This window comes from Varanus komodoensis, unplaced genomic scaffold (genome assembly GCF_004798865.1).
Source record: "Varanus komodoensis strain SLA01 unplaced genomic scaffold, ASM479886v1 scaffold17, whole genome shotgun sequence".
NCBI classification, from domain to species: Eukaryota; Metazoa; Chordata; class Lepidosauria; order Squamata; family Varanidae; genus Varanus; species Varanus komodoensis.
Genome location: NW_025335505.1, coordinates 11955646 through 11972008, shown reverse-complemented (window position 1 = coordinate 11972008; position 16363 = coordinate 11955646). Strand labels below are relative to the sequence as shown.

The 16363-nt window shown below is 40.1% G+C and overlaps 1 protein-coding gene across 3 annotated transcripts in view; it reads right to left on the bottom strand.

The window, feature by feature from the left end:
* IMPA2 (inositol monophosphatase 2) overlaps positions 1–16363 on the bottom strand; it is a 27228-nt gene that overhangs the window by 9313 nt on the left and 1552 nt on the right. The window contains exons 2-8 of one of the 3 annotated variants that reach the window (XR_006414341.1): positions 12362–12495; positions 10288–10392; positions 8470–8515; positions 6608–6716; positions 5193–5301; positions 4512–4663; positions 3705–3917 (exon numbers count right to left, since the gene is read on the bottom strand). Coding sequence is in view for 2 of the 3 variants with exons in the window: in XM_044426387.1 (XP_044282322.1) it covers positions 4315–4663; positions 5193–5301; positions 6608–6716; positions 8470–8515; positions 10288–10392; positions 12362–12495 (852 nt within the window). In the remaining variant the exon portion in view is untranslated. Of the gene's footprint in view, positions 1–1042; positions 4664–5192; positions 5302–6607; positions 6717–8469; positions 8516–10287; positions 10393–12361; positions 12496–16363 lie in introns of those variants that run through there. The other 2 variants (XM_044426388.1, XM_044426387.1) reach the window with 2 other exon arrangements.

Sequence of the window (16363 nt, the reverse complement as noted above, 5' to 3'; positions counted from 1 at the left end):
AAGAAAAAACTCATGCACTCCACAGTCCTGTGCATATTTACTCAGAAGTACAATTGTGATTCCAATATGATCTCCCCTCACTCTGCCTTCTAAGTGTGCATAAGAAAAGCATTTTATACACTTCAGTTGCTCTAACTACATAAGCCTTTTACCCACGCACCTACAGCATTTTTGAAAAGTATTGCCTAGCATGCGATAAAAAATGAAATTACAAAATGTCTGATTTTGCCTCTGATCCCAAGTACTGAATGAAGGACTGCAGTCTTAACAAAACATGTAGCTTGATCTTAAGATACTGAGGTACAAATTAGGAAATTCCTGTTTGAATCTTCTATCCACCATGAATTTACCTGTTGACAAGTCACACTGACTTGAGTTCAGACAACATGATATTCATAGGTTGAGTATGGGTGGAGTGCAGGATGTTGTTCAACCATAGTTGTATTTGTGAATCCAGCTGCACTAACAAACCATGGCTTATTAACGTCAGGTAACAAATGGTATTTGTTAGGTAATGAACTGTGGCCTGGACTTCATGGTTTATTATTATGTCTGGGTAAAGACAATACAGTAACCAACATTTCAATCACTGACTATGATTCAGTGACAACCCATACTTAACCCTTGAGTATGAGTTGTGTTGTCTGAAGCCAGTCATGTGTCGTCTGAAGCCAATCATTCCCTCAGCTTCAGTTCCCTGAATCCATCTGCAAAATTAAGAAAATACAAATGTAGGTTGTAGTAACATTTACAAATGATATATGGGCAGTGCTTTGAATATTCTGAAGTGCTAGATAATTATTGAATTAGCAGTGCTTAAACATACACAACAGCGTTCCGTGCACCTCGGTGTTTAGTCATGCCGGACACATGACCATGGAGACTGTCTGCGGACAAACGCTGGCTCCCTCGGCTAGGAAACGGAGATGAGCACCGCCTCCTAGAGTCAGGCATGACTGGACGTAACGTCAAGGGGAAACCTTTACCTTTAAACATACACAAAGTCTCAACTTTTCAATATTTGTGCAACAGCAGTATATTATTATGGTTTATGATGATACACTAATTGTTTATTGGCACATCAGTTGTTTCAGACATTTAAGTGTTCTAGTGGCAAACTCACAAAGTTCTTTTCAAACTAAGGGGCTAGCATTTTAATGATCACAGAATGGTAAGAAATTAAGAAGTAAAAGATTTTCCAGTCATAAGGGAAAACAAGAATTAACAAGAATGAACGTAACTTGTTGTGGTTTTTGCCCACTCCCCTATAGCTGGCAAATGGCCAGAAGCAGAAGAGCAGTTGTCAGTGTTTTGAGTCTGAAGGCAAATTACTATGACCAATGTTCAAGTATAAAGTGAATTTTTAAACATTGAACAATTAAGTTAATCATCAATGATGAACATTGATCATCATCAATACACAAGAGACTATACTGAAATCAAAAGCCTGACTCATGTTGAGATCAGTGAGGTCATAAACATATGAATAGTCAATTCTTTTGATTCTGCACTTTTAGGACATTTCTGCATAACTGGCTAATTGCACAAAAAATACTTTCTTGTTGTGCACATTCTTCAGGTCTTTCTTCAAGATTTCACTTCTGCTGGAGATCCCACATTTTCCCAGCACTCAAATCACAACAATTCGTACTTGGAAAAATTGGGTATTTTACAAAGATGACACGTTCATTGCCATTACTATGTGGAATAGTTCCAAGGGAGCAATTCATAGGCACCTGTGTATTTTTATAAGCAATTAACAATGAGCAACAATGCTTCTATCTTATGGCTGAATTTCAATGTATGACTTATACCAATGAAAGGATTAGTTCCCACACTGGAGCTGTATGGTAGAAGCAGCACTCATGTAGCAGTCCCTTTATCACCATAATCAAAAACACTGCCATACAAAGGCTAAATTCCTGTAGCAGTGCTCATTAAAAACCCTTAGTATAAGCTATTTAATTATAATAGTTGCATGTTGCTTTTTTTAGTTCAAACACGGATATACTCAAAGCATGATACAGCTTTCACTCATTCATGTTCTTTGTGCCCTCCTTTATCTTGCATTAAAGACACACCTAGCCAAATAGAAGATGAACACATTCTCAGAAAAAGGAGAGGTCTATCTATGCAGCAAGAGGAAGGATAATATTTCTTGGGAGGAAATGGTGACAGGAACTTTGTAGCCCTAGATTGGTGCAACTGGCTCAGTCTTAAATCTTAATACTGTACAGAATAGACTTACTTAAAAGGATCATTAGTTTTAATGGTGCTTTATGTGTGTTTTAAGACAGGAAGATTGTCATGAGAGGCCATCTACATAAGATGGGATTGATGTCTATGATCTGGACAGGATGCCGAAATCAGTATTCCATCCCCATATTTACTGTGGAGAACTGCAGGTTTATATCAGTTCTAACAGCTGATGAGCAGGCAGTCCTTCCTGGCCATTACTGTTTGACACTGGGGGTATGGGTTCAGGTTGACTGAATGTTCTACCACTTTCGTGACCCCAAATGAAAACTCTGCATGCACAAAATTGGCAGGGGAAAGGCAAAGCCGTTCTCCCAGAAACACTGGCTTTTTAACTTGAGGGATTTTAATGCTATTGGTATGAAGAAGCATTCAATCATACAAGATTCTATTTGCAGCCCCAGCGGTACAGTCCACAGAAAAGTTTAGCACCTTATCTGCTGCTTGCGAGAACAAGCTTAGGTTATGTCTCTTTTGGTTTCCAGAATTTGATAGCCTAGTTCTTACTAAAATTGAATGAGGGCTGTCAAGGAAGAAAATCCACCACCATTTTCAGAATATTGGTTGGATGGCTCCTTTCAGTACATCATCATAGTGTGAAGCTGGAAAGTACAACTCAACTAATACCAGTGACCAGCCCTGTAAAACTCTGCAAGAGTCCAACATATCCTGATAGAATCCTCCTTCCACAGCAATGAAGCAAGTGTGGCAGTGGCCAGATTGTCTATGGTACTCTTCAGCTGCAAGCACAGGATTATACACTAGGTAATAAGTTAGTGTCACACGCAGTGCTAATATGTAAACTAAAGTAATCACACTATTGCATCATAGTGAATTCTTGTGTCATATGAATGTTTCCGGTCACTTCTCAACATCTGCTAAAATTCTGCTGTTTGAAGCTGATTAATTTTGAATTTTGGAAAAATACAGCTTTTCATCTTTTGATGAGCATTAATAGTACAAATTTACATTACTACTTATACAAGCATAAAACAGAGTTCAAGGATACACACCATCACCATGCTTGTGTGTACCATGGAAATGAATGTACTTATCTAAAGATTTGTTCAATACATGTACTTTTAAATTTAGAAAAAGAAGAACAACACTTTTTCTCAAGTACTGTTGGAGGAAGGTACTTTAGGCACACAGTTTAAAACTTCTTGTCCCTTTTTGTGGAACAAAAAACTACCTGAGATCTGAAAAAACAGTTTTGCTTCTAGTTGTATATGTTAACAAAAGATACCCCTCCACTTAAGCATTAAAGAGGCAACAAACACACTCAGTCTGGGATGCCCGTGACATTAAAAAGCATAGTTGAAATACATTCTCATTTAAAAGGTACCAAGAAGCTTACAAAAATTAAAAAGTTTCCCTCCACCTTCCTATAATGCCAGTAAAACCTTTTTGTAATACTGTTGCTATATAGACTGTAAAAGCACACACACCTAAACAATTTACCCTATAAACCATCCATTGCGAAGGAAGTGAAACAGGTCCAAAAGGAGAGGTGTCATGTTATTTTGAGAAGTATTTTAAGTGTGGTCAGTTCTCGTCATCTCGCCTATAGTGAATAGTCTGTATTTCCTGAGCTATGAATGAGGCCATCTCCTGGGTACCTGCTGCAATCACACGGCATGACATTAGGTCTAGAGGTCCACCTATGAAAGGAAAAGAGCATCTTAAAAACGTAATGTTCAAAATAATGTAAGACCTTTTGCCTATGTGGCAAACTCAAATCATTTGTTTAATATGTTGGCTGCATTTCTTTGGAATAAAGGAGCAAGCAGCGCTTCCTGGACAACAACCCACAGCAAATTTAAGAGCTGGTGCTGGTTGCAAGATTACAGGAATCGTAGCAATAGAAAAGTTTTTGAGGCTGTTCATTTGAACTAGAGAATAAAGGGAAAAGTCTCATACAAATAAGCCTTTTTATCCTCTGCTCTCTGTGCAGCTCCTACAGAAAGGCCTTGGATATGGGAGGGGGGAGACAGTAAGTGAAAATCAGCTGGAGAAACCTTGCATATATAACTACAGACAGAACCTTATGTCTCCTCCTCATTTCCAAAACTTCATTTTCCCTTGTCTTTCAGCATTCAACCTCCCTGAAACAATGGATGACTCTGCCACTGATATTGCAATCCAGAGTATCCAAAGCATGCCTGTCATGTATGAGAAGGCAGAAAGCAGTGTCATGCACGACGTTCTGAGCACGACGTCCATACTCCCTCCTCCTGAAAAATGCATTTGCTTACCTGAAGTATCCATCACAACACCACCTGCCTCTCTGATAATAACAGTTGCTGCTGCCAAATCCCAGCAGTGCAAACCAAACTGGTAATATGCATCTGCAGCACCAGACGCTAGATGGCAGAGTGCCAAGGTAGCGCTTCCAATTACACGGACCCTGCAATAAATCAGGGTGTGGGGTTGGGGGCAAAAGAAGCACAAAGGTTGTGAAAACAAACACTCTTCAGAAAATGAAAGAAACCCCATGAGCAAAGGTTCAAAAAGTCAGTTTCTGGGCACTAATTTGTTGCATACATAAGGTACAAAACATAAACTACACCATTACCTTGAAAAATAATACTTTCTAGCAGTTTAGCTTCTTTTCAGTAAAATTTTATCATGGATGCCTGATGCAATGTTGAGTTGACTCCATAAACCTCATGCAAACTAGAAAGACTTTGCATGCAAACTAGAAAGAAAACTAGAAGGATTTCTCCTAGTGAATAAGAAGCTTCTTCATGGGGTACTGACATGAGAAAGCTGGACTCCATATGCACCTCTGAATGCCTAAAAATATTGTGAGTTAACCCACGATATTTGGGGCAAACTGGATTTAAGTAGATGACTCATTAATTGAAATGTTGATCAAGTTGCCAGTATTTTACTTACAAAGGTTAATGAATTTTATATAAGAAAAAAAATCTTACCCGTGAGCTTGGGCTCTGAGTAATCGCTCCATGTTACTGAGAAATAGTTTCAAAGTGTCAGGATCTCGTTTAGGACCGATCTCAGTTAAAATCAAAGCCTTTGAAATATCTGAAAGACGATTGATTGATTTGCTTTTTTGCAACAGCTTTTCAAAATAGGCTATTTTAACTTTATATTGTGAAGTATCTTCTGAGGTAAATAAAACATTTTCAATTAAGTATATAATTCTATGAATATTTAGATTGAAAAAATTCTACACATCCCAGCATTCTTATTAATAATCCTATGTTATGAGACCTTATTTTTTCTATGCCATCAAAATTCCATACCTTGAACCTATATGAATCAGATCTGGTTAATATTACTTTCATTTTAGTTGCATATTAACTAAATGTTAGTTTAGTTTAGTTTCATTTGTTGCATACATTTTAGTTCAAACCTTTTAATTATTAGTTCGAAGTATTCACCACTTAGAATCATGACAAAAGAATCTAGAAGTACTTTTATGAAAAGCATCTTACATCTTATGAACACTTTAAGTCTGTGGTGAAATGATGTTTAGATACTGCAAGGAAGATTTTGCTTACTATCATACATTGACAAAATGCAGTTAATGCCCCATTGTGAAGTGCATCATGTATTCTTTGAAAACAGACAGCAAAAGGCAACACAACAGCTTAACAAGCTACTCCAGTGCTGCACAACACAGAAACAACTACAGAGTCTGAATATTTTACAACTAATTCATTGGATAATATCCTATACTGTACCGATGTTAGTGGAATAGATTACTAGCACTACAGAAACGAGCTGTTCCTGAAACAAGACAGAAACAAGTGGCAGCACCCGTTTCTACAACAGTCAGCAGAAGGAACACTTCATATATTATAATCCCAACATGGAATAAAAGCTGCTTAAAACAATTTCCTTGCAGTATAGCCTGTAATATTTCAACGCAGCTTTTCATGCCGTTTTACTTCATTGAATGAAAATTCCATGTCAACACCACCACATCTGAAGCAGCTTGAAGTCACCATATTTCACCTGCCTAACACTGAAGAGTTGCCCAAAACTAAGATTTCACAGGGATCATCAGATGTGTTGTAGCCAAATTTGCAGTGATTTATAAAGCCAGCTATGAACTACTAATGTTTAAATGAATAGTTACACTTCTGTGCAAAATTACACTTTTGTGACAATTACGTACATACAAAGTACATTAAGGGCACAATCCTATGCAGAAAAAAATTCAACAACTCCCAGTATTCCCCAATCAGTCATGCTGGGGACTTTTTTTTTCTTTCTTGACTTGGATAGGATTGTGCCCTAAGCCAATCTAGAACTATCAGAAATTCTCTAAAATAATAATATTCAAGATATTTCTTTTAGTGTGCTTACAAAAATCTAAACCAACCTGTCACTTTTGATACCTGAAGCCTTTTGTCATTACAATATGCCCCTTGACCTCTTCTACCCGTGTATAATCGCTCTTCAGTGCAGTGATAAATTACACCAAATTCAAGCTTTAGGATTTTGAGGAGAGAAAAATGAACGTGAATGCAATTTGTATAATTTGTATCAGTATGAACAACTTACCACTATTTCAAATGCATATAATTGCAGTTTATGCTACTACTAATAAAATGGTTCTGATTATTCCAGATCTCCATCTGTATGTGCTATATCAAATGAAATACTTTCACCTGTTTACGCAGACATATCAGGGCTAATGTTTACATTGAAGTCAACTCTGGCAATGCCATTGCAAACATTTTCTCCACAGTGCTGGGCACAACAAGCAAGAGCAAATAATACAATGTTCACACTGCTGCCTGGAGTACCTGGCATCTAGTTCCTCTCAGGAACATACAAGGCTGGCACAGAAACTCTTCACACAAGGGGCAATTTGCAAGGTGAGCAGGTCTGCCATGTTAGGCCAGTTCTGTACAGATGTCCCCCATGGACAGGCGTTTAGCATTTCCCACACAGCAGGCATTTTGCAATAATTGGTGCGGCTCTGTAACACTCATTAACAGTGATCCAATATTACTACATATGGATTCTGCTTAACATACAACTGTGTGTTGATAGTAGCCTTGTGTCCTCAAACACAGATCAACCCCCAAGCCTCAGTTAGGACAGTATCGAGTGGAAATGCAGCAGAAACAACTTCTCCCCTAGTCCAGTCATAACTTTCCTTGCCTCTCCCAGACCCCCACAATTTGATGCAGAGACCAGAAACAAGCAGAGCCATGAAGAGGAAGAGGATGTTGCCCTGAAGAGGGAGAGGAGTGAAGTGTTTAGTACCCCACTTGGCATCATCCCCTTTCCCTGCTTTACAGTTTTTGGCACTGATCTATATCTGAAGAGAAAAGTCTGTCAGTGCTTCATGTAGCTCCATCCTAAAGAAGTACTGCTATCTGGATGAGAAGTTTGTAAGAATCAAATGAAGTTCAACCATTCTTCCCCAGCATTATCTGGTTCACTTGGTTCATCCTTCCCACCTATCATCTAGTGATGGGTGGATCCCACCTGACTCAGCTTTAGTGATTTTCCCCATGGGGTGCACTAGTTGTTCTAGTTTGGATTTTAGGATGGAGGAAAAAAACCCATTCCATTATGTTTTCCTACAGAACTATCATGTGCAAAGTCAACTATTCTGCCCTGAAATGAACAGCATCGAGTGCAGGATGGCTGCAAATACTGTCTGTAAGGCTTCCAGACAAGTGTCTAAAATTTTCCGGCAACATGAACAGAGAGTCAGCAGCAGCAGGCTACGTTTGCCCCTTGGTTGCTCAGCAGTTCCTTTGTGCAGCTGTCAGGAGACTAGCAAACAGCATGGCTGGATCTAAGACTCTCTTCCGTCACTACGATGCCATTCCTAAATGCATTTACTTGGCAGCAAGTGTCATTGATGTCAGTGAATCCGAATTCAAGAAAACAGGTTCAGAATTACCATGAAAGGCTACTCATAAAAATGCAACTCAAGCATGATTGGAAAAGTATTACATTGTTATTAAACACACTGTCTAGAATGAATATGCATTGTTTTAAGACAACTCATAATAAAACTGCTCGGTACACTGAAAGGTCAGTTTGAGGGCTGGTTGTGGAACCCAGATTAACACTTAAAGTTAGATAAGCTAAAGAGCTTTGTTCATAAAAATTAAACTTTATTAACTTCAAGATCACCAGATGTTTGTTACATCTGTCATTTATTCTTGAAAGCTGCAGCTGAAAGCCTATTGCACCCACTTACAGAAAATTATCTTTTACCTCTTGGTTAACAGCAAATCCAATGCTAACAGCCACAGTAGGAAACCTGTATAAAGAGAATCAATTGTATCCATTAATATACTTTCTGAGCAATGATTTTTATGTAGCAAGCAGCAATGGGATGATGTTTCTTTATTTTTGCTGGCATGCCATGGAATTTACTTTGGTAGCTCTTTATTTTTTTAAAACACAGATTGGATCAGTTTTCCACTGCAGGCAAAGAACAAAGCATGGCAGAAATAGCTCAATTCTTCATCCTTCTTATGAACTTTTCTTTTTCAATCTAGTATACAGAAGCTTCAGTCTGTGGGCCTAATCCAACTTACAGAAGCTTGTGCCACCTCCACAGGTCCGGCCCCTTTGGCTCTGCAATCTCCACTCCCTGCACAAACTCTACCCTACCAGAGATTGGAGAGGAGCTGGGGAAAGGAATCCTCACCTCTTATTTATGGTCACAGATCAGCAATTTTTATTTTATTTTACTTTATTTTGGATATTTCTAGCCCGTCCATCACTGTCGTCCCTGGACAGCTTACAATGAAATACAGTGTGGATTCAGCTGTGTATCAGCCAACTGGCAGGGGGCAGTGTGCAGGGGATGCCCTGTAGGAGGGTGGCAGGGAGAGAGGAAAGTACGCTAGATGAGGGACAGGGCCTGGCTCAGCTTTGTCCACCTGCCTCCTCTACAAAAGGGGCAAGGGCAGGGGCAGATGAAGCCTGGGTGAAGTCCAGTCTGCACGTTCCCTGATCAGGGAAGCACTGCCACAGCAAAGTCTGGTCCCTGGTTCAAGTGCTGGGTGAATGTTCTACCCAACAATTCAGCACATCTGTTGTGATGCGATGTCATGAAGTCTGCAGAGGGCCAATTGCAACTGAACTCCTTCACTCACTCATCCTATCTTGTTTCTCCAGTCCTGCTTTAAATCTCAGGTTGCTGTACATACAAATTGGAGTTATTTCTATCCCATCCACCAGCAGATCCCTTGACTGACACAACTTTGCTGTGAAGCTGTATCTAAGAAGAGATGGCAGCTGATGTTTCAGTATAAGGATGCGGGCTCAGTTCAAATCCCAGATCCTAAGGACTCCTATTGTTAGAGAACTTCATCTTTGGAAAATGTACACATTATTTGGTATGTTTCCCTGTCCCAGTATCTTACAGCCCATTTCCACAAGTTACTGCAGTTTTAGAATTTGCAATGTAAAAAGCCATGTCAAAGTTCTGTAAATATACTTAAGTTGAAATCCTATGGGATGAGCTGCTGAATGCAGAGTCTTACAAGCTCCCAATGAAGAGCAGGAGCAGCAATGGAGAGAAACTTTATCTCCCTGTACCTCCTGCTTTGCATTTCAACCATATGGCTGGTTTTTGGCCATCTAGCTAAGAACTTTCAGAGGGGGAGTGGCAGAGACTGCAAAAGACACAGATACCTTGTATTGTGGTTCTGTTTGCTGGAGGCTCTGAGGTCCCTTTTCCAACCTTGGGAAGGCAGCCAGTGCAGTTCTTTCCACACCAACTCTGAGGGGATCAAGGGACTGGAACAGGGACATACAGCTTGGAGCTCAAAGCCCCATCTTCAACCTTGAATCTTGGAATCTGGAGTGCCCTATGCCTGCCTCCCTGCCATGATGTCTAAAGGCCAGAAGGCTGCACCCTCCAAGGATGTCTCAAGAATATGCGCATTAAGGAAAGCAAGGTACTGAGCTTGACTGGCGGTTTGAGAAGGTTACCTAACATGCCAACAAGCATTGGTCAAACAGAAAGATACATTTTTAGATACGAGGAAGAACAAATTTAAGATTTAAGTGTGTAATTACCTATGTACAAAATTGCAGGTACCATCAACAGGATCAATAATCCACGTAGGACCGTCATTGAGTATACACTTCGAACCGGCGGCAGCAGCTTCTTCCGCAATAAAGCTGTCATAAATGTGCAGCAGTACCATGGATGAGAAAATTCAGATTAAAGCCTTATTGTTGGCAGATACATTTGTGTCTGTTAAAAGGTTTTCAGCCTGAAGGCAGTTCAGGAAATAGTGTTTTCAGTTATTCTCTGCTTCCTTTAATTTTGCAGAGGCATTACATAAAGCATTAAAATATGATCAAGGGCTCTTAGGGAGGCCTTCCATACTATTCCTCTGTATATGTTTCAGGGCCTTACAGAAGGGGAACCTCTACCAGCCTCACCCATGGTTTGATGCAGCCACAGCTTGTTCATCTCACCATGTGAGAGAGTTCCCCCTTTGGATGAGCACTGGAAGCACATACAGAAGGTAAAGCACAATCCCTTGTATTTTTCCTTTGGTAGCATACAGAGCACCAAAGCTCTGCAATGTGACCAGAGTGCCAGATAAGAAGTTCCATTTTGCAACTTAAAAAAAAAAATCTATCAATCAATGCAGACTGCACCCCACACTTTGTATGTGCATAGGGCAGACAGTTGAGGAGAAACAAATGTTGATCGCATCTCGTTTGACTCTAAATAGCATTGTGGATTCCCAGCTCACACTAGCAAAACTTTAGGCCATTTCATGTTTGGAACTAGTGCAATGCTGCACAATTGATATTGCTTATTGTTACAGGTTCCAAATCGAACAATTCAATGCTAAGTGCCCTGAGAACTGCCAGTCATACCCCTCCACACCTTTCAAAGACTAATAGCATTTTTATTCAGGGCACTGAAAGCAAATTTAAATGTGTCTTTCTCCTCTCTGTGCATAAGCATGGTATCAGTATTGGATAGACTGTGGAATACATTCTGTTAACCAACCCAAATATTACAGTTGTAAACAATGCAATATCCAGGTTGTCTCACTTGTTAAAACAGTCTTCAGTTCAAGTCTGCACAGACATCAAGCTTTGTGAAGTGTTCCAGAATGGGAAGTTACCATTTTCTCACCTTAACACAGCTATTTCCTCCTTTTTAATCTGGAGAATCACTTAAAAACACTTTAGTTTACAATTTCAGTCATGCTGATGTTTACAGACTTTTTTATGTGAACAGATGCCCACTAAAACTAGTCTGAAACTACTATTTCATTTCACTAATCTGGATTTGAGAAGACAGAGGCAGATGTATTAAAGCACAACGTACTCTTATAACCACTTCACAACCCTCTGCTCATCTCCCTATTGTATCTCTCAAAGCTTTGTGCAGATTGCACAGAATGAAATCCATGCTTTTTAATCTCCAGTTTTAAGCAATATTCAAAGCACAGGGATCCTCTTTCTAATCACTTTTAGAAAATAGCATCCTTATCACTGTTTCCTATAAAAGCTCTCAAGATTGATTCTAAGTGCACTTTCTCATTTCTGGAGTGCTAGCTATGTCCTTCAATGTGCAGACACATTACCATACCAGAGTTCTGCGATGGCAAACCTACTTGATTGACTTCTACATGATAGGTAATGACTTGCTGGTCATGCTGTTCTCCTAATTATGGTCAATTATACACCTGTACTTTCTCTTGCAATTGAATTGGAGGCTGTGGAGTACAGTGACTGCTAGACCAGGTCAAAGAACAGTCAACCTGAAATACCCATTTTGCCCAAAAGCAGAGTGACTTTGAGCCAGTTATTATTATTAAAACAGATATGATCAATAATATTTTGGCCTCTTTGGGACAAAGCATTGTGACCTAGAGCCTGTAACACAACACCTTAAAACTGGCAATGCATCACAGCCAGGTTTATAAGCATATTTGACGGACCAGCGCAGCCAATCCCAGCTCTCCAAACAGTATACCTACATGAAACATGCTTGTTACAGTCATTCACATGATGCATGAAGAAGACCTATTGCTATTGTTACTACCTGTCCCTCATATACACATTCTCTATTCCAAGGCAAAACATACCATGACGAGAATAGTACCATGATTAGACAAACCTGTGGGTGGGAAACTTTTCTTTCAGAGCAGAAACAATTAAATTTTCCACGAAGTGATCAGTTTCTGTCACAAGGTCTGCTGCAGATGTTTTGGTGGACACCTGCTTTTCCTCAGTGAGAGCCTTTTGAATAATCTAGAAAGAACATATCAAGCATATCCATTATTCCCATAATTTATCAAAAGCCAAGTGCACATAAAACTCCCATCTTATTCAAATAAACGGCAAAAATATATAATCGTAAGGACAAAATCTTGTCCTCATGCTGGTACGTTATGCTGGTACACAACGGATCAGCTGGAACCATGTTGGTGTTGATGTAACATACTGCTAAGTGGGCCTCTGTGCTGTCATATAAAAATTAGGATGTCAATGTCAACCTCAGTACAGCTTTGATTTTAATTTTCTGTAAAGTTTGGATCACCCTGTTAAAAGTCACAAGGTTTTGGTCTCAGAATCATTATAAAGTCTTACTTCTTTTTACAGTCTTTCATGTTTATACAGTAAAATTGGCATCAAATGATTAAGTGACAGGTTTTATCATTAAAGTCACTCATTCACAGAGGCGGAGAAAAAATTATGCATGGAGCTTGAAAAATGCACAGATGTTTCCATGGAACACTAGGAGTGCCTTCCCTTTTGCTGACACTGTGATGGCATTAGGTCAGATCCTGCTTAGGCGTATTGACTGCCATACATATTTGATGAAGAAGAGTGAAACTCTTTTGATGAAGGTTTGCTTTTGAATTAGGCCCTTTTTCCAAGATAGACTCAGAATCTGGTTCTGAAGTACTAACAAATATGAGCTGGTGTTAAGCGAAGTCTTGGAATTTTGTGTAGAATACATGGTAGAAATAATGGTTAAATAAGTGAATTCATTTGTGGGTCACATTTTAGTGTGCTGCTTAAACTGGATGTTCAGTTGCATAAGATATTTGCTACAAATAAATAAGAATAACTGAGAGACCAAAGAAGAGGCATGTAGGAAAAAGCATCAAGGTTATTCTTTGTTTTCTGCTCAGACACTGCCAAAAAGAATTTCATTCAAACTTTTAAGAGTTTATTTCAGTTTTTTTAAAAAATGAATGCAGACCCCTCTCCTCCCAAAATGCAGAGTACACAGGCATACCCCATAATGAGAACCTTTCTAAAAGCATGTTACTACAAATATTTTTCTAAGACAACTTGAAGGGAACAGAATGGCCAGTGATTATGCAAACCTGGTCTGTGTATTTTTATGGAATTAAAAATGACTATACTAGGAATCACATGCCTCATTTTTCAGTGTCAACACCCCATAAAATAAAAAAGCTCCACCAAACCCTAGTGCAAATATGCAGCCATATACATATGCACATGGAACTGTATTCCTTACTGCACTCTCCCCTCCAGACTCAGTGAAACTTCTGCCTAAACAGGCATGGCAGGATTGGGCTCCAAGGTACCCAAGAGGAATCTGGAGGCCCATGAGGCAAACCAGTGAACCCACCACACGTTTCTTCCAATATAACAACTAAAAGAATGCATTTAGCTCAGTGAATAGAAAAGCAACTGCCATCCAGAACATCATACTGGCGGGATGAGAGCAGGGGATGGGTGGTTTCTCCAGGTTGCAGCAGGCAAGACCTTGTGGATGGAGAGGTGGAGTTGCAGTGCTCTATTTTGGTCCTGTCCCCTTGACCACATGCCTCATCCCACAGTTTTAAGGGTTTCCCTGCTGGTGTACTACCTGCCCTGCAGCCTCAACAGTTTGTTACAGCAGCTTCAGTGGGTACGAATCTGCTTCAGGGCACCATTCAAGTACTAGCTATGACCCAGAAAGCACTGTTCAACGTGTGGCTAGGCGATGCACAAGACTGCCTTTTCCCATAAATGCCTGCCCAAGCGTTCCTGTCTTTGGGGAGGCCTTCTCTCAGTCCCACCACCATTTGAAATACATCTGGTGGCTTCGTGAGATGTCTCCTGCCTGGTAGCTTCCAGCTTCAGGAGCTCCCTGCTCAGGGAGCCTGCATTGGTCCCTTCTGATGTTCTCCAGATGGCAGATGGAGATGTTTTTTTCAGGCAGGCCTCTGGCATGTAAGCTGGCTTGCTGGCTGGAGGGTTTTTAATTGGTTTGGTGCCGTTTCATTCTTCCATTGTTGTGATGATAACTTGGATGCATATGTTCATTACGGCTTTGCTTTAATCTGTTTGTTATTGTTGTTAGCCAGCTTCAACACCAGCTTTGACGGAAACAAAAGAAGTTAATAAACTCCTCATTACTGACTTGTGGCAAGAGAAGAAAGAAGCTGTCAGAAACTCAGAGGATATATAGGTTACATTTTCATCAACCCCCTGTGATTTCTGAAGAAAATTAGGGATTTTCAGCTTCAGTTACTATACCAAGTAGACACTAATAACAGCAATTGAGTGTGTGGGGGTGGGCTGGGACTGTAGGAAACAATTCAGCTTCTCACTTCTGCATTCCACCTGCTCAAGAGTGGACTGCCAAACAATCTAACTACAGGCCATTTTGCTCCTTTTTAAATTTTAAACCAGTAAAAAAACCCTAATTTTAAAGTATTTATTTAATACTCATATTTAAAATAAATCCAATGTGTTAAAAATTGAAATTTAAATCAGATTTATTTGAAGGAAAATGTCTATTCATATCAGTTTAATAAATGCATGAATTAGATAATTCTTTGGTTGCATTTCAAAGCATGGTGCTTACAAGGTATGCAAGAAAATATCATAACTGGATCACAATACACAGTTTTAAAGAGAGCAGGTTGAATCAAATGATGCATAAACTGCCTGCATGCCCCCCCACAGCCCTTTTGGGGGCCCTCCATCCCATTTTCCTCTAAAATGAGGGATGCAGAGACCACGCACCTTGCTTTAAAACAAAATGGCACTCTCCAAGGACACATTTGAAACACGGTGCTGGTGGAGAGCTTTGCAGGAAGAACAACGGGCTAGAAATCAAGCCACGGCTGGAAGCAAAAATGAGGCTGTCATAGTTCAGATGCAAGACAACCATGTAAGAGAAATCAAAGGCCGAGAGAAGAGCACATAGGAGATGGGCTGAATCCACAGGGAATTTGGGAGAACTGAGTGTAGCTGTTGGAGGGTTCTCATTCATAGAACCACCGTAAGTCAGAGATTATTGATGGCACATAGCAACAAGAACGACTGAGAGCACGACTTTGCTTTGAAACAAGCCATGCACATTATTTAAAAGGAAAAGGCAGGGGGGCCCTGTGGCAATGCAGCATACATTTTGACAGATTGGAAACGATTTCACCACGAGATGCCTGCAGCCCCCTGCTGGGCTGGAGGTGGAACTGGCTCTCAGACAACCAGAAGTTGCCCATTCCTTGACTGAACCACCACGCACCGATTAATTGAAAGGAATTCGGCGAGCACAGGGCCATCATGAAGAGACATGACTCCACTGCAAAGCACTGAGCAACGAGCTAAGGGCGTAATCATTTACTGCAACAGATGTACACACATGTAAATTCCAACCTCAGAGGCTTGCATACATCCAAAGGCTGGAGTTAGGTGTGCTGGTGCCTGTCTCCACCATCACTGCACCTTGCTTGGGGCATTTTATGTAGACAGCCATTTTCAGCCATCCCGATAAAATGCCAGGGAGGGGGACCGAAGGTGACTAGGGTCCCACTGGAAATCAGTGTAAATAGATGACCCCAGAGTTTTCCTTTTGCAGCCCCAGGGATTTTCTCTCCATTTTAATGTTGCTATATCATCCTTAGCATGAACTATGTTTATCCAACAGAAGATAACTTAAAATAGGAAACCCACCATGCTCAATTTTAGCAAACACTGGCAATATAAGAATACTCAAGGGCCTTTCTTGCTTTTACTGGAAAGAATATAAACTTATGCAATAGGTAGTAATCAGATATTCTTTCTAGGTCAGGTGATCTCCAAATTGCTTGTTAAATGTTAGGACTTCATGCTGCAATGTGAGAAATTTGAGTAAGGCAACAATAACAGA